Source organism: Scylla paramamosain, chromosome 1 (assembly GCF_035594125.1).
Source record: "Scylla paramamosain isolate STU-SP2022 chromosome 1, ASM3559412v1, whole genome shotgun sequence".
In the NCBI taxonomy this organism is placed as follows: domain Eukaryota; kingdom Metazoa; phylum Arthropoda; class Malacostraca; order Decapoda; family Portunidae; genus Scylla; species Scylla paramamosain.
In genome coordinates this window covers 3,078,020-3,098,310 of record NC_087151.1, presented here as the reverse complement: position 1 = coordinate 3,098,310, position 20,291 = coordinate 3,078,020, and the positions used below count along the sequence as shown (strand labels likewise).

Sequence of the window (20,291 nt, the reverse complement as noted above, 5' to 3'; positions counted from 1 at the left end):
CACACACACACATCTCTATGAAGCAAATCAGCACTGCACTAATGATCATCATCATCACCACTTAAAGAATTGGAAAAAAACAGACAAGGGCAAGATCCTCATCCTAGCATTATCCCTGGATATAAAATAGGAGAAAAGAAAAGGAGACAGTAGAACGTCCCACATCTAGAAAAAGAAGAGCCACCACCATAACTGAGCAATACAATATAGTATTGGCAATTACCAAAACAATTCATGGTAATTATTACAGAATTATTACTAGAATTATTATGGAACCATCATCAGGATAATATAACTTTTAAGAACTAGAGTAGAAGAATCTTCATATCTCACCTTGTGCTTACAGTACTGTGGCTGAGCTTTGGGATCAAATGGTTCTGGTATAAAGAGCTGAACATGCCAGCTGTCATATTCTTCCTTGTGCTGGGCAAGCACATGGCTTGCTGTGGATAATCTTGTATGATTTTCTGAGTATTGTGATGCATTTTCATCTTCATGAACTGAAACAAAATATGTAACATCTTTACACTCTCTGACTTTAACATAATAATAAAATAAAGCACATTTCTGGATGACTGGCTGAAGGATGTGATTATAAATGTTTAAAGGGAAAAGGTGATGAGTAGGTATGGCAATAATAATTCAACCTAGTATATACAAGACTGGCAGCCAAGGGGCAGCCAAGACAAATAATCTATCTGCATATTTCACTTTAACACTCATATTCACAAGCACTCATCACATTCCAGCCTCTAGTCAAGAGGCTACACCTAGTGCATAAGCATCAGTAGCACGGAATACTCAATAATCTCTGCAGCAAGACTTGACAGCAGAGTTGATATAGTCTATCATGAAACATACAAAATAATAAGTCTTACCTGAGAATTCTGGCTTGTGATACTTGTCAACATCCTCCACAGGCACAACATTCACTGCTTTTTGCTTAACTTTAGATTTTGACCACTGGTTGGGCTTCCTAATGTTTTCTCGGTTAGCTGATGCACCTAATCCCAGGGTACTTTGATCATCAGATGGAAGATCTGAGGTTACACCTTGTGTTGAAGTGTCCTGGATTCACAAAAAATCTTGTAAAACATTGTGAACAGTGTGAACACAAACTTTCACTGACTACCTTTATAAAATATCTAAAAAGTTCTTAATTACTGATTGTGTTGATATGCAATAAATCAGTAAACAAGTTGCTTGAGACAAGGTAAGGGGCACTAAATTATTGTTCTTTAATATTATCACATGCAAATAATATCAAGCAGTAAATCATTATAGTAAATACTGACTCAATAAAATATTGGACTGCAGTCATAATGAGACTGAAATGTCTGTCACTAAGGCTGTCTATGCTATCTATATTCCCATATGCTTACTTTGAAGATAGAAAATGCTGGGCCATTAGTCTTTGAAGGCAAATCTTGGAAACAACGACCAGCTGGACCAGCCAATGCAGGCCCACTTCTGTTAACACCAACCCTGTGACCCTGGGATTTGAGGGCAGAAAGGGCCACACGCTCTTGTTCTGAACTGTTAATCTCTTGGTCACCCATTCTGCCCTCTATGGTAGAACGACTCACTCTGATCTGGAACTTCCTGGACACAGAAAATAAAATTCATGTAATTTCATAACAAGAGTCAACAAATATTTACAAGTGTGTAAAATGATATTTCATGTAGTATTCTACTTATTTGCATACTTTAACAAGCTAATTTTGCAATACTAGGACACAAAAATAATGCAAACTTTCATAATGCATTATATTCAGGAGAAATGAACAATAGAGCAACATATCAAACACAGTCAGTAAACCTACTTGTGAGATTCCTGAAGATTGCAGAGAGGCTTTGCTCCTGCTTGAAGACCTTTCTCATAAATGGCATCAGCTCGCTTGTAACTGCCAGTCTTTTCCATTTCCCATGCCCAGTTGATGTAGTAGTCCGCCAAAGATAAACACAAGCTTTTTGCCTCCATTGTCTGGTAAATCTCAAGTGGATTTGTTGACAAGTTGGCCTAAAACAGATTAATAATAATAATGATAATAATAATAATAATAATAATAATAATAATAATAATAATAATAATAATAATAATAATAATAATAATAATAATAATTAATTAATTAATTAATTAATAAGTAAAAATAGCTGAGATAATCTATAACAGCTATTTAATCCAGACTTTCTCTTTGCCTATGTAAGGCAAGTCAATAACCTGATGCCATGCCTAGAAGTGGCTGCCATACAGTTTTACCAGACAACAGCCAACTGCTTCAGAAAAGATGGGAAAAACATTAAAGATAACTGTGACTAGATTAAGACCAGATAGCAAGGATTTATGATGTGGTATTACTTGCAATAACCAAATGCTAGCTGGGATAGGACATGTAATGATAGGAATACACAGTTAACGAAATAAAGCTGTTATCTTACAATACATTTATTCACACCCAACCTCATCATGCTAAAAGCCCCCAGAGGTCCCCACACAAACTACTAGAGGCATTTGTCGAGAAGGAATATCATTTGAAAACAATATATACCCAAGAGCTCCACAAAACCAACTCTATTCCATCTTCTTGACAGTCTGAGTTCTCCCCACAGTTTAGGGAATCAACACTCATCCTAAGGCATCCTGAGAGAGAGAGAGAGAGAGAGAGAGAGAGAGAGAGAGAGAGAGAGAGAGAGAGAGAGAGAGAGAGAGAGAGAGAGAGAGAGAGAGAGAGAGAGAGAGAGAGAGAGAGAGAGAGAGAGAGAGAGAGAGAGAGAGAGAGAGAGAGAGAGAGAGAGAGAGAGAGAGAGAATCTATAAACAACAACTGGAGGTGGACAGCAACTCACATATCTGATCCAGATGTCCAAGAATCGCTCATCATTCACATACTTTTCCCGAACATCTGCATTACCATACATGGCCATCAAACACTTCTCAATCAGTTTGGTCAGCTTTCCCTCCTTGCCTCCTTTGGGATAATTCTGCTCCACCCACAGAACATAGCGGTACCAGACATCCAGGGGGTCATCTCCTGAGTATGTTCGCAGCTCCTCCTCAAATTCACTGAAAAGTTACAAATGTCTGACAGAAGAGTTACACACTTTTATCATCTGTAGAATTTCTAATTCATAAACATCAAATCAACATAGAACATACTGCATATTAGAAAAATAACTTTCAGAACAACAAGTATATTATTTATTAAAATGATAATATATATATATATACACACACACACACACACATCTTTCTATGAAGGATGGTTGGAATATAAAGGTATATACAAGTAAAAATACAAGAAACACAAAAAACAATAACAATAATAATGATCATGAATTCATGATTGGGTTAGCTTAGATACTAAGGGGAAATAGATATCTACCAAAATAAAATTACACTCACTGCCTGATGATATTAAGTTTCTGTGCAGCATTGTCATCAAGCACCACAGACAGCACTGTGGCTTTCCTGCCTTGCTTCAGAGGCTGAATATTTTCCTTACTCTGTTCCCACTGACTTGAATCATCATGGGTTCCATCCATGCTTCCTCAGACCTGTAAACAGATGTTCTGACAATGAAAATAGCAATCACTGCACAGAAGTGATATACATATAATATTATGTGGTGCTGCATTCAAATCCCCAATGAAGGCAGAAATTTTCTTACTATAATTACCTGCATGTTGCCACTCTGATTGTGAAAAGTGGCTATATTTTTATTTTTATTTATTTATTTTTTCACACTAAGGATCTGAAGCTGCAGATGTACAGAATAATGGATTCTAAATGTGAACTGAGAGAAAGACACCAGTACACACTCATTGGTTCCACCCTCCTATCTTGTCATCCTACATGCCCCCTCTCAGATACCTCATTTCCAAAGCACATACTATTGATTATTGTGAGCTGACCATGGCACATAAATCAAGAGTGTGTGCTGTGGAAATCAATCATCTAAGGGGTGACATGTGGAGTGACAAGATGGGAAGATGAGAGCAATAAATGTGTATGAGATGTATGAGTGTCTGTGATATTGGTGTAGAATGTTGATTGGTGGTATGAGTGGGGGGAAAGAGAGAGAGAGAGAAAAAAAAAAAAAAAAAAAAAACATAGTACAGCCATTTTCAGTGAGTGATGACTGATGATTTTGAAAAAGAAAATGTAGTATATGAGTGAAGTTAAAAGTGGTAATAGGAGAGGAAAGTCATTTGGAAAGTGGACAGAAAGGGCACATGTGAGGAAGATAAGTTAGTAAAATCCAGGTGACTAAACATGCAAAAAGGGATTGTTTTGGATAGGGAGAGGTAGAGGCCCTTCTGCCATGACCACTACCTTGGGAGTGCTCTTGGAGGGAGAAAGGCATCAGAGACACAGACAGATTATTAAATACATAGATTGATAAAGATAAAGAGGTTATAACTGACAACAAACTAAATTTTGAGGAACACCAGTTGTAAAAAAAATAAAATAAAATAAAATAAAAATAATAATAACAACAATAATAATAATAATAATAATAATAATAATAATAATAATAATAATAATAATAATAATTCAAACAGGCTCACTGGACTCATCAGAACATTCATAGTAGTGGATGAAAAATTCTCAAGTCAAGTATATAACTATGATGAACTCTTTTAGTAGAGCACATTATGGAAAGAACACACCAAATATGTAAATATTTCACACTGCAAGAAGAATGTGTCACAAGAGGGTAATATATAAAGAGAGAGAGAGAGAGAGAGAGAGAGAGAGAGAGAGAGAGAGAGAGAGAGAGAGAGAGAGAGAGAGAGAGAGAGAGAGATTCATACTAAGAAAAATATTAAGACCGCCATCACCTATTCACCTATTCCACACATACAACAGAAATTTCAGAGCTGGATACAAAGGCCATAAAGAAATTTCTAGTAACAATTAGTAAAGTAAAATTACATAAAGTTTAGAGAGATTTAACTTTGAACATATTTTTTTTATACTAATGAAACCAAAAGCCAACGAAGGTATACTGACCCAGATCCATTAACAACAATCATGACTAGTCTCTCTCTCTCTCTCTCTCTCTTATATCAAAACTGCCTCCTATATAATAAGCTGGAGCGCCATGTATGGCAGAACAAGGGATATACCGGCAATTCCCACTGATATAAGTGATCGACATAAATCTACACGTGACTACACAAGTAACATGTAATAACATCACACACACGAGTCAATTTTGGCCAAAAACAACAAACACCCTCAAAGAAAAGACGGAAAACGTTATAGACCTTTGGTGACAATATAATTATGACCCAGCGTAGGCGTATCTCGATTGTAAATCATTCACCTGTGGAATAATTACCATCTCCATGAGGATATAGTAACGATTCAAAGAATTACTTTGAAAATCTGTGGCCGCCTCTCATTGACGACAGGGATCCTAAGCAATACCCTTGAATTACGCTGAGATAATGCACCACCGCCCTCCTTGCATTTCGATATTCATAACAGAACATCACTTACCTCTCAAACAGCCTTAAACTACTGCAAAATCCTGGTATAGAATATACACATCACCTAGTAAACACAAAACGGGCTTTTAAACTGACGCTGCCTTCATGCGCATGCGCAGTTCGCACTCCTGCCAGATACAAGAGTGGTGCGCAAATACTATTTTCAGACCGCCATATTTCGAGCATTTATTCGCATTTTATATTTTCTGGCTCACATACTTGCTGTACTCTTAATTTATTTCACTTATTGGTTGATTACGAAAATTCTATATTTTCTTTAAAATCTTAAACTCCATGCTGCCAAATGAACGATAATCTACTAATATCTAGGTATTATACAGTCTACACATCCCATACACTTCATTAATTATATTTGTTAGTCTACATCCTCACTACACTCCTTGATTAATTATAAGTAGTTACTTTTATACATTTATCACTATATACTTTTTTTTTCTCCCAATCTTCGGCTTCTGTTCACACTTGGCTGCGTCCGTCTTATCATGCATAATTTCTTCTTTCAGTCTTGATTTTATTTCAGTGTTTCTGACTTAGTGTAATATGATGGAATTAATTTCACAATAGCGTTTGCTGCCTGCTAATAATAGGTATTTCACGTTTGCCTGGGGTTTGTGCAAGTCTGATTGTTCTATCAGTTTGCATGATTTTTTTTTTTTTTTTTTTTTTTTTTTTGTATTATAAACATTATCGGGACGAGGATGTAGCGTAAAGATAATGGGGCTACAGAGCGGGAATAATGGAATCTGCCATGCATGTGGTGTAGCAAGAGGAAGGACAAAACATGCATCTCCTGGACCACCTTCATTGGTTTATTTACTTAAAATGTATTTGACACCTTCCTTGTGTCAACACGGATTATTTATTCAATTATTTATTTATTTATTTTATTTATTTTTTTGTATGGAAAGAAGCAGATGTCTAGAGGCTTCAAACACGAATTCAAAGACAAATAAATCAAGGGTCTCGCGGTCAGGATCGTAGACTGGTAGCGCGGCCTACTTATTTTATATAATTTTCTGAATGATAAACACTGGTTTGCTCAACAAATATATATGTGCTATTTTATATTTAATAAATGCCAGTATTGCTAAATATGAGCTGAAAACCAGTAAATCTTACCTTATGAAGAGTGGATGCCATGCCGGAAGAGTTTGCACGGGAAGCTTGAGAGCGAATGTTAGGATGAACACTTAAGAATTAATTGTTTTGTAGGATGTAGGTACAGTGCATCGAAATGCATCACGAGAGGCGATATTAGAATGTGCATCTCCAGAGAACTGTGGAGGCGTATACCGAGTCCTACATGAAAACTGTTTCGCCGATCCCAAAATATTTTGAGATCAGTGCATGTGTTTTAAGGTGATGAGTGATTATTCTTCCAGGCCTGCCTAAATTATGCCGAGCTGTTGAAATTATTAAATAAGACTATAAGATCACCTGGGAAAAAATGAGGTTGATATTGATTTTCTGCTATTTACGATGTTTTCTGCTTTAAATCCTAAATCTATATGTAATTTGAATATACAAGAAGTGTCGTCATTCTAACAAAGAAAATAATACAAACGAAAAATAATGAGGTCTTGAATTGAGTTGTTATATGAAATTACGCGCTCAGGATGATGTGCTTAATTAAATTATGATGATAATAATAGAAAAAAAGAAGCCAACTGAAGATCTTGATTGAAAGTATATTACCAATAATTTTTCTGAAATTTGTAAAACATAATAGAACATTATTATTCTAAAATTGATTGTTGTCAAAAATTTCAAGAAATAGCAAAATGGAAAAAAATAAATTTTAAAGTTGAATGCATCAAGCCCCAGCGGCTGGCAGAGTAAACAAAAGATGTTCCCACACTGAACGCTATACGGGGCTTTTACTTTTGTATAAACTAGTCACGAGAAGAATAGTGATTATGGCAGTTGCAACAGTTGAAAGTACCACGTTAGAGAAGATAATAAGGTATTTACAACTATTTGTTTTCTGTGAAATGGTTATAAATGTGCGGGGAGGCGATCCTCCAAGGGACGCCGAAGGGCGGGTGGTGACACATTTCGCTATTTCAACATAAACTATGGAATTTCCTGAGGAAATTGTAATAAGCTAAGATGTATGCTGCTTCACAGTGTTACTAATGATATGAGGTAACTGATCAATGACCAAATTAACCTGTAGGGAGTAAGGTGATAGGTCTGCGTCCTAATGGACCAATTAAAATAGTGGGAAAGATTCTATCCATCTTTGCGTTCTTGGTAGTAATGGGTGTTACTTGTGTTTCATGATTTTTTTTTTTTTTTTTCTGTTTGGACAGACTTTCCTTGATCAAGAAACACTTTGGGGCAGTGTCTAATTATTGCTGAATGTATAATTTAATAATATTAGTTGTGATGCTCCACAGGTGTTTTAACTTAACTTTTCCTTGTTATTTTTTGTCATTATACTCTACAGTAGCCATTAGCTTTCAGAAAGTAATGGAATTATGCATGAAGGAGTACCACTGCATAGATTGTATGAAAGTTACAAACATGTCCAGTGTGATGGGTTGGGACTCTTTGGGTAAGAGGTTATGTTATGTTTGGTTAGATTGGGTTGAATTTAGGATGTTGAATGTTAGGAGGACACAGAGTTAACCAAGGGGCTGACTGTAACCTACATGACAATGTAAGTGGAATATTTATTTATACTGAATTGCCTGACTTCTGATCCTTTAAAATTTTGGACTGGACAGAGCAAACCTAATATTGTTCATTGCCTTCAAAAACTCAATTACACCACCTGTCAATTTAAGTGAGGTATCAGTCATAATGTTTCCCAAGTCAGATGCAGAATCCTCAATAGGGATAGGGACATCATCCAAATAGTATGAACTAGGAGCCCCAACCTGTTCCCAATCAACAGGACACCTTTGAAACCAAAGAACTTCATGCTTGGCAGAATTCATATGCAAGCCTCAAAACTTGGACCTTAGAAAGATTATATTATTACATCATTTTGACACAGCACTATACTATTATGAGTATCCTGATGTAAGAGGAAAATAGGTTAGAATTATCCTTGAAATTTTTAACAAGAAATTTGTTGTACTCTGATTGCTTGCCTACAGTGAAGTTCCTGTATTCATGGTTAATCTGAAAATGCTGGTGAAGAGCGAAGGCCTCATCTTCAATAGTATATGGAGATTAACCATGAATGCAGGAACTTCAGCTGCACTTTTTTTTTTATTTTTATTTTTTATGTAGGAAGGACACTGGCCAAGGGCAACAAAAATCTAATAAAAAAAATGCCCACTGAAATGCCAGTCCCATAAAAGGGTCAAAGCAGTGGTCAAAAATTGATGAATAAGTGTCTTGAAACCTCACATTCACTAGATTCATGACATCTAAATAATTAAACTAAATCTAACATTTGTTAATTTAAAAGCAGTAATCATACCATAAGTGCAGAACAAGACATTACTAGTGAATTGATTGGCTGCAGTGATTACCATCTTGAGCAAGGCTTCATCTTTGGAGGAGAATGAGAGTAGTGGTGGGTGTGGTATAGATGCACTCACATTCACAACTTATCTTACTTTAGTTAACTTAATTCAGAAGATTTAGTAGTCACCACTAATGCACATTAGGGCACTCAATTAAATAAAATGTCAGTGAGGCTAGAAGAGGAAATAGAGAAGTGTTATATAGTGCCAAAGGCCTTCATGGGAGATGGGATGAAGTGATGGGGGTGATGATGAGAGAGGAAGACAGCGACAGTGACAGTGTTGCCAGTGCTACAGAGGATTCCCTTAAGCTTGAGTCTGTGTCAGTGTAGCTCAGTGGTCTTCTTAGTGTTGTATGGTGCCAAAGGACCTCTATGGGAGATAGCATGAAGTGATGTAGATAATGATGAGAAAGAGAAAGAAGCCACACACAAAGCAGACAGGACTGCATTGGCTGGGGTAGTCCGGCACAGTAATCACTAACAGCCCCACACAAGACATTCATAGGTTGGTGCTTTCCAGTCTGTCTCTCTTATTTTGTAATAATGAATGGTAATGACAATGAAGTAATGGAGATGATGTGGCTAGAATAACCAGTGAGTTTGACCTTGTAATTTGTAGGAGTGAGAGTGTAGGGAACAGACAGGTCACTGCACAGTGGGGAGGGATGGTGCAGGGTAAGTGGCATTTTGATACAAGTTTTACCAATGCATTCCACAAAAAGAATGAAGTCTAAAGAAATTGGTTCATTAGCTCATGCTTAACTTATCTCCAGGTATCTGATTACGAGTGCATGAGATATTATTTGTATTACCAAATGACGCACTTTACATATCAATCCCAAATTGCTGAAAGGCCTTGCTCTAACAACAGTAGGGTATGGTTAGTTTTTGGATATAATGATAAGTTTTTTCTATCCCAAATTAGTTTATGATATTGAGGTTTTACTGTACAGTAAGCACTTCCTTATCTGGGGCACCATTAATCTGGAGCAGCCTCTCAGGTTTTACCAGAGGCTGAAATGCAAATTGCATGGATGAGTGGTTAGCTCCCCACAGTTCAAACTGCCTACCCATTCGATCCCACCAGGCAGTGTTACTTTAACATTATTGGATAAGTCCAAACATTATGTAGTAATCATTTGCATGATTTATTCTTTCATATGATAGTACTGTGATTGCTGATTTAGAAGATACTGTTACCAGTATACTTGTATACTTCTAGCATTTAGGATCATATGTTAATGTGGATAGAGGAATAAATGTTAAGGTGAAATTTAAGAACAATGAAATAAGTATGATGTGGAGAACAATATCAAGAGCTTTGAATTGTAGATAACTTGGAAGGTATAGTGATATCAGTTACATTGTTTGCAGTTGAAGTATGGGGCATTTTGTTACTGAAGGTATTGTGACATCAGTTACATTGAGTGTAGCTGAATGTGGAAAATTTATGATTGTATTCTTGAAAGTGGACTAACAGTGTTCATCTTTTTCAGTTTCATAAATGACACAGGATACAAGGAACTGATGCAAAACTCAGCAAGATTTAACGTGAGGATTCGCAAAGACAGGATATATCGGCAGCCGTACATTGATGGCCAAACAGGTGTGAAACATTTGATTGCTGTGCCATGATCAGTATTGTATGATTTAGTTAGTTGAACACTTCCATTACAGTATGTATGTATCTTTGACAAAGGTGTGGCCCAGAGACACTGTCACTTATTTGTGAGTGACAGACACCGTATGCCAGGAATTCTTCAGGGACAAGTGTACACTTATCCAGCACGCAGATGGAAGTCTCAGCGCCGCTCCTACCTTGGCTCACTTATGCAGGTAATCATACCCTTGTGCTCCTTGTGTTCCAATGGCCATGTCTTATTAGGACTAAGTATGTTAAATTCACTTTGCAGAGTTTGTTTGTTTTAGCTCAGAAATATTTGATTCATGGTTGATGTTAGAGTTCACTGACAGCTTGGAATGCATATTTTTCAGGCAACTGATGCAGACCCAGACGAACACACAATCACCACCGTGGAAAACCCAGCAGCAATAGTCACTGCTGTAGAGGAACCTGTACCTCAGCCAGATAAAGTTGTCATGCCGGTAAGAAAAAAAAAAAATAAAAAAATAAATAAATAAAAATAAATGAATAAATAAAAAATCTTGACTAGAGGAACATTTTCATTATTTGGGATTCAAACAATTCTCTTTATATTTGACATGACAGTAGTGGCCTTAGTAGTGTATAATGCTTACTGCTTAGCTCAGCTGCCATTCAGATATGTATAGAGGTAGATAATTATATCCTTTTATTTTATAGCCTGACCAGTGGGCAACATACTTTGATGAACCTCCATTTGAGGATGAACTTGATGATGAATTTGAGTCAGAAGAAGATCTTGATGATGAGACATACAGCAGGAAGGGATCCAAGCGAAAGAAGACACAAGTTGGAAGGAAACCAAAGGTGAGTTGCCTTCATAATTCACACCTCTGTAGTATTGCTAACATCTTCAGTTATCTTTGCCCTGTCAGTCTTACTAATGATCCTCTGGTAATGGTTCTCTTTCTTAATAATCAGTACTATGTCTAGATAGATTGAAATATACATAATCATAGATTTTTTTTATAAATTTACCAAGAACAGTAAATTAATAACATGAATATCTTTGATTATCATATTTATTTTATATCTCTATATATATATGCATATCTTACATAGTAATAATGGTGGGTTTTTGTGGCATGCAAGAAAATCAAGATGTTTTAAGATTTTGAATGCATGATTTTATATTTTCTCCATCACTTAGTGGGTTAGTATTCAGTAGTGTTCACATATTTGGACATTTTCCTCTTCACATAGTAAATTGATAGATGATGGATAAATTTTCCTCACTGTTTAAAAGTAACTGATGATCTTTAGGATCGGTATCCTTCATTTTGTAGAAGGAACAGTCTTGCATTTGTTATACATGTTTAAGTTTTCCACCTGAAGAGTTCATATTGATGGATGAAATAAAACAAAAAGCAGTTGCAGTTGTGCTGCTTTCTAATACAGGTCAAGTTGCAACACACTGAAAAGGATCCATCATGACAACTGTCATGTACTGTAAACCTGACGTGTTCTTTAGATGGGGTAAATGTTGCAAGAATGCTTTTGTAAAACTTAATCTTTGCATAATGCAAGATGTGTTGCAAGATTTTCCATGTGTTGGAAGTATTTTTTCTGATAATGCATTTAGTATGTCAAATGTTTCTGATATAGTTGAGTACTGATAGCTGAGTGAAAATACACGTTTTGTCTCAATGTCATATGACCAGTCCTGTCAGAAGCAAAGCATTATGATAATGGTAGTAGCAGTGGTAAAGAATATTTAGAGACCAGTAATAATGGCTGACTTGTGAGGAAGACTGCTTGGATGTGAAACAAATTTTTATTAAGTATAGTAAAACAAAAATATTAAATGATCATTGCTCTAGCTGGAAGGAGAAATCATACAGCTTCTCATAATGCTGCCTATGCATATTGTAGCTGTTTATGATAGTTTATTTCTGTGAAAGCATATTTCTTCAGTTTGTAAGCATTTGTAAGAGTAGTGATGCTTCTTTATATAACTGCAGACTGAAATTAATGATGCTGATCTTAATTTTAGTCAGGTTATATTGTCTTCAATTCATTTTGCTGCCTCTTAATTGAAAAATAGTATGTTTTTATATCAGATTTTCACTATTGTTGTGATCATGATCATCATCGGAGGAAAGCAGTGAAAAAAAAATAATTAATTTGATTTATTCATTAAATAACAGGACGGCATTTAAGTGTTGATATAAATTTTTATCCAGAGATCAAGTTTAAATTAAGGACCATATACTAGTTTGCATATTTGCAGTAGATGTTAAAATTATTCATTGTAAAAGGTGGACGCTATCTTCATCGCTTAGTTTTGCTTTATCACATAAAAAAAGAGAGAGAAGGAAATCCATCACCTTCAGGTATATAGTAAAGTGCTTGCCAACTTCCCCTTCCCACTATAGTGAACTCCTTTGTTTATGCTCACATTGAGGCTGCTGGTGGGTTGCCTAAGAAAGCCAGCAAAAAGAAGACCTCAGAAAATAGTTCCCAGGTATGTATATCTGATAAATCTATCATCATACTTATTTTGAGTTACTGTTTAGGTTTAGTCTCATGATGAAGGTATTATCTTGATAACACCTTGTGACATTTTCTTTAGGGAATAGTGTGAATTATTTGTAATAAGGCAACAATATAAATTTCTCAATAGTTAAGGAATAGTCACTGCAGATGGACAGTGTAGTTGAACTGAGTTAATGTGGTGAGGAAATTCATGAATGTCTCACACTAAATTTGATATAATAAACTTACTACCTGAGTGTCAACTTGTCTTAAACCAAGAAGTGTTTTCAGCGAGGAGGCAAGAAGAAGGCGGCCCCCAAAACTCCATCTAAGATTCCAAAGAATATCAAGAAAGATGACGATGACCCCAGCAACAAGCCTTATGGTTGTGAACGTAAGTGGCACTTTCTTATGCAGTTTTAATTTTTATAGTTTGACTTTTCAGAATCTTCCATGCTTACAAGTTACTACATATTGTTTGCAAGCTCTTATTTTTAAAAGTGTTATTGTAAGCATGTTCTGGTAAGTCATTACCTAATTATTTTAATTTCCTTGAAATAACTTTTCATTTACAAAGTATTTATAATTCAGTAGTTAAGATGTAATTATTATTACTTATTACAATACTGATGATCTTTAATTTCTTAGGTAAAATGAAAAGAAAATGTTTATGCTTTGTCTTTTTTCTTTTATTTATTTATTTATTTATTTATTTATTATACCCATTTCAGTGGATTTACATTTCACAGATGCAGTCCCAGGAAAAAAAAAAGTGTAAATAGTATAGTTATGTTAGGGAGATTTATCTTTGCTTCAGATACATAGTAATTTTCTAGGCATAATTCTTAATAAATAGGCATAACTTTTGAAGTAATGATATAATTAAAACGAAGTCCTTTTTTTTATCAGTTCTTACATTGTTTTGTATTTTTAATTTTCCCACTGTTAATTTTTTCACATGGTTTGCCATTGTCCATGAGTATTAGAGTATTTATTTATTTATTTATTTTTTTAGTCATCTTTACTACTAGAAGAAAATCCTGATTGATTAATCTGTAAAATAAGCACACTGAGTATCAAATGCATGTTCCTATATTTCACATTTCTGGTGTTCCTACACCTTCCACCCTCCATATTAATTGTCTAGCCATACCAGTGGTGCTTGTGGTTGGCCACTTCAGGTTACCTCATTCCTAGTATTCCTCTGTTGTTTTCCTGCCATGCTGGAAATGTTGAGTTTGCTATTCAGTCACTCTAAGGAGGTCATCATAAAGTCTGAATTGTGGACAAAAATTTAATGATGGAGGGATGAGATCAGTGCCATAATATAAATCAAAGAAACCTGAGTTAAGGCAGTATATGGTAGTCTGAATTTTACTTTATGTTAAGGTGGGCACTTATCGTTGGGTAATGATTCACGGAAGTTGTGTGTGTTATTAGAATGTAACAGATATGCAGACCTGAAGTGATTAGCTTGGTTAGCTTTGTGTTCCCACTCAGTAAAGCACTACACAACACTTAAATACCACCTGCACGTGGGACATACCTTTTAATTTTTTTCCTCAACCATTTTACTTTCTTCATATTTCTTGTTTTTATTTACCTTTGTAAAAAAAAAATAGGCATATTACCATATTATAAGTTGCAGAGAAAGAAAGGAAATGCCTTTTTGGTTTACTATGAAGCATGTCAGTACAGGATTATTATGCTTGTTAGTGGGGACATCAGAATTTTTCAGTGTTTGCACATTTTTGCTCGTGTTCCACCCAGAATGCTGCGTGTTTCAAGTTCTAAAACCCAAAGAGGGTCAGCCATATTTAAGAAGGTGAAAGAACACCCTACAATGCATTCAAAAGCTACATGCATGGAGGAATGATGCCTTTCTGTCTCATAGATATTTTTTACCTTAAATTTTCTTATTATCCTATAAAAGATGAAGTGTGTTGTATGATAGAATAATATATTAGAAAGGGAAGGAAGATAGTGGAAGCAGGTGCTGACTGAACTAGCCTATGGAATGTGTGGAAGGGTTTGGGGAAATGTGAGGGGTTATTTTATTGAATTCTGGCATCTTTTTTGCTGCACTGTACAAAACTTATAGAATTAAAAATTTTCATTGATAATTTGATATAAAAAAAAAAAAAAATTTTTGAATTGCTTGTTTTCCTCTGCAATCTTTTGCTTTTTCCCTTTGATACTTGGATATGATAATTATCTTTGGCACATTTTTTCCTCTCTGGGAAGTTCCTAAAAGACATGAGATAACTTCCATTCATGCCACGCACATCTTCTCCCTTACATACTGATCCAATCAAAGAAGTCTTCTTTATTCACCAACAATTATTTCTTAGTCCTAATTATTTTCTTAAGCAGTCTTCTTCATTTCTCTCTCTCTCTCTCTCTCTTTGATTTCTTTGTACAGTAGGGTGCGCAACAACACATGGTCATTATAATGTACAACTGCAATAATGCACTGAAATATCAACAAATAATTAATTGGAATAATGAACCAAAACTGGCATAATGAACTTGCCATTCGTGCGAGCACTGAAATTTTAATAAAAATTTAATTGGAATAACAAACTAAAACTGACAAGACTAACTCACCACCTGTGCAGCTGCTGCAGCAGCAGCTACTAACCTATCCATTGCCTGTTCCTTCTTCTCTTTTTTTCTTTCCTCTCCCTTTTGTCTTGTCTCAGATCTCTCTCCCTGTCACCTCTCTTCCCCCTTATCTGTCAGAGATAAGGGACAAAGGAGTGATACCTCACTCTCTTTCTCCCTCATTCATTTTATGTTATTTTTGCTTCGTCCTTTCTCACTCTTTCTCACTCTTGTATACGTAATTTAATTTTCATTCTCAATCAGTCTCATTCTATTTAGTAATCCTTAGAATTGTTCTTACTTTCAGAGAGAGAGAGAGAGAGAGAGAGATGAAATAGTTCTCTGGAAAAGGTCAAAAGGAGAAGGAATAGAGAGAGAGAGAGAGAGAGAGAGAGAGAGAGAGAGAGAGAGAGAGAGAGAGACGGCTCTGACTTATGGGGGATTTGCTGTGTGTATTCATGTAACACCGACAGTAGGCAAATGTGACTTTTACTTGTCAAAGCAGTGCAAAACTCAGGATTGTAAGAATTTGGAAGTAGGTGCAAAACTTGGGAGGGTACTGTATATATTTGTTGTGTTATCTCAGATTCAATAGTGCAAATGTGTTCATTTTTATATATATTTTTGAAAATTGTGCAGTTTTTTTAATATTATTTTCTAGTTCCTTGCAACCAATTAATTTTTTCCCATAGGTTCTTAAGTTGCCATAAAGCACATTTGTCATAATGAACACTACAGTGGAACGAATCATGTTTGTTGTTGCATACCCTACTGCACGTCTATTGTAGATCTTTACTCTCAAAGCCTCCCCTTACTATTCTGGATCAGATAGTCTTTTGAATTTCTCTCGTGCACAGTCTTTTCAGTTCACATTTAAGGTCACTATCTGTTGGTCTTTCTTGCATATATCTTTCCAGTAATTTTCTTTAATCTTTTGAGATGTACATTAAAAGTGCTTTAAATATTTTAAATAATTCACTTTCATAATGCCTGTTTCCTATCTTTTTAAGGCATTTGATTTTAAATTGCTTTTTATTCAAACCATTTTGTAAAATTCATTACATTGTAATCCCTCTTTTAGAATACCACAGCTAAAATAATCACTCATGTGACTGTTGTCTCTAAAACACATTTATCACTTTAATTACACATAAGTATTTGTGGCTTAGTGCTCTTATGGAGCGACTCTCCCCACCTTATGGCTGTATTCTAATAACTGTCCACTGGTGCATCGATGCCATTGTTACCTGAGCTGGCTACATCTTTTCATGCTTTACACTATTATGATTTTTATAGTTATGTGTGAGGAAGAGGGAATAGAGTGTTTATGTAGGTATAGATTACTAGAAATCAGTGCAAAGGTACAGATTGCTTTGGATGGAGCTGAAACATGAAATCTGGGAGGAGAGAAGTAGAGAGTGAATATAAAGGAGTTAAAGTGTCTGAGGAAAATGTGTAGAGTATATTTATGGATAGGTTATGAGATGAAGAAATACAAAGGAGAACCATTGTTGAAATAATGTTCATTAGAGCAGCTGAGTAGAACAGGAAATGTCAGTTGAGTAGAACAGGGGATGTTTTGATGGGTTGGACAGTATATAAAGGAGGAAAGAAGAGTGATTATTGAAGAAGGTAACTGGATCAGATGTAATAGGTATAAGGCAGAGAAAAAAACACAAGTAGGGAAGATGTATAGTGCAAAGAGACCATTTGATATAAGATGGATATTTTTAGTATCAGAAAAAGTGGTTGTGAGTCATAAGAATAAGGGAGTCAATTGCTAATGCATAGGCTTGTGTCCTAAGGGGCATCTGTGGGAAGTTCACACACATCTGATTCATTGAGCTGACTAGAACAGATAAGAGATAAAGTCATATATAGCAGACTTGGCAACTTCTTGAAACATTCCTGTTTTATAGGTCCTACCATCTCTATTCAGGAGTCCTGCAAATTTTCAGCAGAGAGAGAGAGAGAGAGAGAGAGAGAGAGAGAGAGAGAGAATACAACTTTGGTATATATATATATATATATATATATATATATATATATATATATATATATATATATATATATATATATATATATATATATATATATATATACACTTATAGAAGACATTGTGTGCCAGGTAGAAATGAAAGTAGGGAAAAGCTGTTACATTTATGCATGGAGCAAGAACTATTGGTTGGGAACATGACGGCTGGGAACAAGCATATCTCAAGGTATATATATATGGATGAGGCAGAGAAATGGAGTAGTGGTAGATAGAGCAATGATGAACTATGTGATTTTGGCAATGTAATGAAATAGTTCTTGGCTGAAAGTGAAAGTAGACAGCAGACAGGTGGATAAAAGCTTGAGGAGGAGATAAAACAGTAAGGTCTGAAAGTGAGTGAGTTGAGAAGAGAGAGAAGACAGTTGAGTAGCAGGAAAAGATTGCAAATGAGTGGAATGTAATGAAAGACCAGGAATTAGGTAAAATGGAAGAAGAATGGCAGTGTCTCAAAGATTGTGCAGAGCAGGTGTGTGGGATGAGATGAGTTTGAGGTTGTGTGAGGTCAGTGTGGCTGTAGAGGAAAAGAAGCATGCATATGAAATCTGGTTGCAAAAGAAGGATCAGGAGTTGTACAACCTAATCAGAGAAGAGGAGCCAAGCAAAGAGGATAGTTCATAATGCAGAGATGAAGGAAGATGAGAGGTAGGGTTGTTAGTTGACAGAAAACTTTCAGGTGAGCAAGAAAATATTCTCGAAAGAAGTAAAGAGGACAAGAAAAGAAACATCTGGCAGTTAAGAGACTGTGAAAGCATTTGGTTGGATGGTGATGAATGAGAAGGATGCAGTTTGCAAAAGATGGGTGAAATATTTTGAAGGACTGTTAAATGTAAAGGAGGAGGATGGATGAGTGATGAGAGTCAGTGTATTAGGAGAGGTAAGCAGTGTGCCCATCAAGGGAGAAGTACATGCATAGGAGGATGTGAAGGAAATGAGGAAAGAGAAAGCTGTTTCTCTCTCTCTCTCTCTCTCTCTCTCTCTGTAAGAGGGTAACTGGCTAAGGGCAACAAAATGCAGAAAAAAGCTCATTGAGGCATCTGTTCCCAAAAAGAGGTCAGAAATGATCACCAAATACTGAAGGATAAGTATCTTGAAAACTCGTTCTTGAAAGAGTTCAAGTCATAGGAAGAAGAAAACACAGAAGCAGGCAGGGAGTTCCAGAGTTTACCAGTAAATATGAGGGTTTTAGGCAGAGGCCTGAGTTTGATCAGTGGGGAGGAAAGGGTATGAGATCTAAGTCTGTTACTATTTGCTGATGATTCAGCTCTGGTGGCTGACTCAGAGAGGAAATTGAAAAGATTGGTAGAGGAGTTTGGGTGTGTTTCTAGGAGGAGAAAGCTGAAAGTGAATGTCAGTAAAAGTTAAGTAGTGGAATGCATGAGAGAGATAAGAAGTAAAAGGATAGATGTTAGATTGAATGGAGAATGGCTGGAGAAGAGATAGATTGTTTCAAGTATTTGCGATCAACAGTTACAGTGGATGAAAATTTGAGATAAAGGTAAAGTGCAGGGTGAAGAAAGCAGGAAAGCTACTTGGTGGACTGAAAAAGCTCTTTCATTGTAGGATACTGAGTATGAGTGTAAAGAGAGGGTTAATGAGGGAACAGTGGTGCCCACAGTTCTGTATGGTGCTGAAACATGGAACATGGGAGTAGCAAAGAAGAAATGGGTAAATGCCATGGAAACAGTGTTTGAGGAGTATGTGAGGAGTAATATGGAGGCATAGAATAAGAAATGAGGAGGTAAGAAGATCTGGCATTTTGAGAGAATTGGCCTGATGGACAAATGAGTGTACATAGATAGTTTGGGTATGTGGAGAGAATAGAAGACAGAAAACTATTTAGGACGATAATGAATTCATATGTGTACTGTGTGTGGTTAAGAGGAAGGCCTTGCCAGGAGTGGGTGAACTGTGTCAAGAAAGCATGGAATGAGACATGAATGACTGTGCAGCAAGCAAGAGTGATTGTGCTTGAGAAAGGTGAATGGAGATCGACAGTGGTGATTGCATGAAAATTACATGGTCTCATCAATCCCAGACAGGTGTGGGATGCACTTGGTGGTGACCACTGGTGTATGGATCCAGTTAGGGTGCAGGGCATTCCATTAGAAGCACCCTGTATCTGAGTATTAGTACTTTGGCTGGAAGACCAGCATCAATGGCATATTCCAGTGAGCATTATGTTAATTCAGAAGAAGGCAAAGAGGTTATTTGAAGCCTTGAAAGGTTAAAAGGGAGAAGGAAGTGAAAGTGAAAAATTTTGGGGCGGTAAGGGTTGGTTTATGCAGCTTAAGGCTTGTGTTAATTTGCATAACTTTAAAGTGCAGGCATACCATATGACCACAATGTTTTGGAGCATTTTTTGTTTTTTTAATTAAAGAAGAAGAAGAAGAAAAAAAAATCAGTCAATCTTAAGGTGTAAGGTGAAGCTGCTAGTGGTGATATGAAAGCAGCAAGCGAGTTTCCTAGAGTGTTGGCAGGTGTAGAGCAACCCAACCA

General features: G+C 36.0%; 2 protein-coding genes across 11 annotated transcripts in view; one reads left to right on the top strand and one right to left on the bottom strand.

Moving 5' to 3' along the window:
• LOC135112755 (uncharacterized) overlaps nucleotides 1–6,785 on the bottom strand; it is a 29,795-nt gene extending 23,010 nt beyond the window's left edge. The window contains exons 1-7 of one of the 2 annotated variants that reach the window (XM_064027662.1): nucleotides 6,636–6,785; nucleotides 3,403–3,554; nucleotides 2,847–3,063; nucleotides 1,824–2,020; nucleotides 1,383–1,602; nucleotides 879–1,068; nucleotides 334–500 (exon numbers count right to left, since the gene is read on the bottom strand). In XM_064027662.1, coding sequence (XP_063883732.1) covers nucleotides 334–500; nucleotides 879–1,068; nucleotides 1,383–1,602; nucleotides 1,824–2,020; nucleotides 2,847–3,063; nucleotides 3,403–3,542 — 1,131 coding nt within the window. In that variant the 5' untranslated portion in view covers nucleotides 3,543–3,554; nucleotides 6,636–6,785. Of the gene's footprint in view, nucleotides 1–333; nucleotides 501–878; nucleotides 1,069–1,382; nucleotides 1,603–1,823; nucleotides 2,021–2,846; nucleotides 3,064–3,402; nucleotides 3,555–5,505; nucleotides 5,645–6,635 lie in introns of those variants that run through there. The other variant, XM_064027582.1, reaches the window with a different exon arrangement.
• A 554-nt stretch (nucleotides 6,786–7,339) lies between these two features.
• LOC135112398 (zinc finger protein ubi-d4-like) overlaps nucleotides 7,340–20,291 on the top strand; it is a 33,302-nt gene continuing 20,350 nt past the window's right edge. For 6 of the 9 annotated variants that reach the window (XM_064027360.1, XM_064027279.1, XM_064027106.1 and 3 more), the window contains exons 1-7: nucleotides 7,340–7,479; nucleotides 10,494–10,603; nucleotides 10,697–10,833; nucleotides 10,993–11,103; nucleotides 11,321–11,467; nucleotides 13,065–13,124; nucleotides 13,427–13,529. In XM_064027360.1, the coding sequence (XP_063883430.1) occupies nucleotides 7,433–7,479; nucleotides 10,494–10,603; nucleotides 10,697–10,833; nucleotides 10,993–11,103; nucleotides 11,321–11,467; nucleotides 13,065–13,124; nucleotides 13,427–13,529 (715 nt within the window). In that variant the 5' untranslated portion in view covers nucleotides 7,340–7,432. The remainder of the gene's footprint in view (nucleotides 7,480–10,493; nucleotides 10,604–10,696; nucleotides 10,834–10,992; nucleotides 11,104–11,320; nucleotides 11,468–13,064; nucleotides 13,125–13,426; nucleotides 13,530–20,291) is intronic. The other 3 variants (XM_064027461.1, XM_064027186.1, XM_064026911.1) reach the window with 1 other exon arrangement.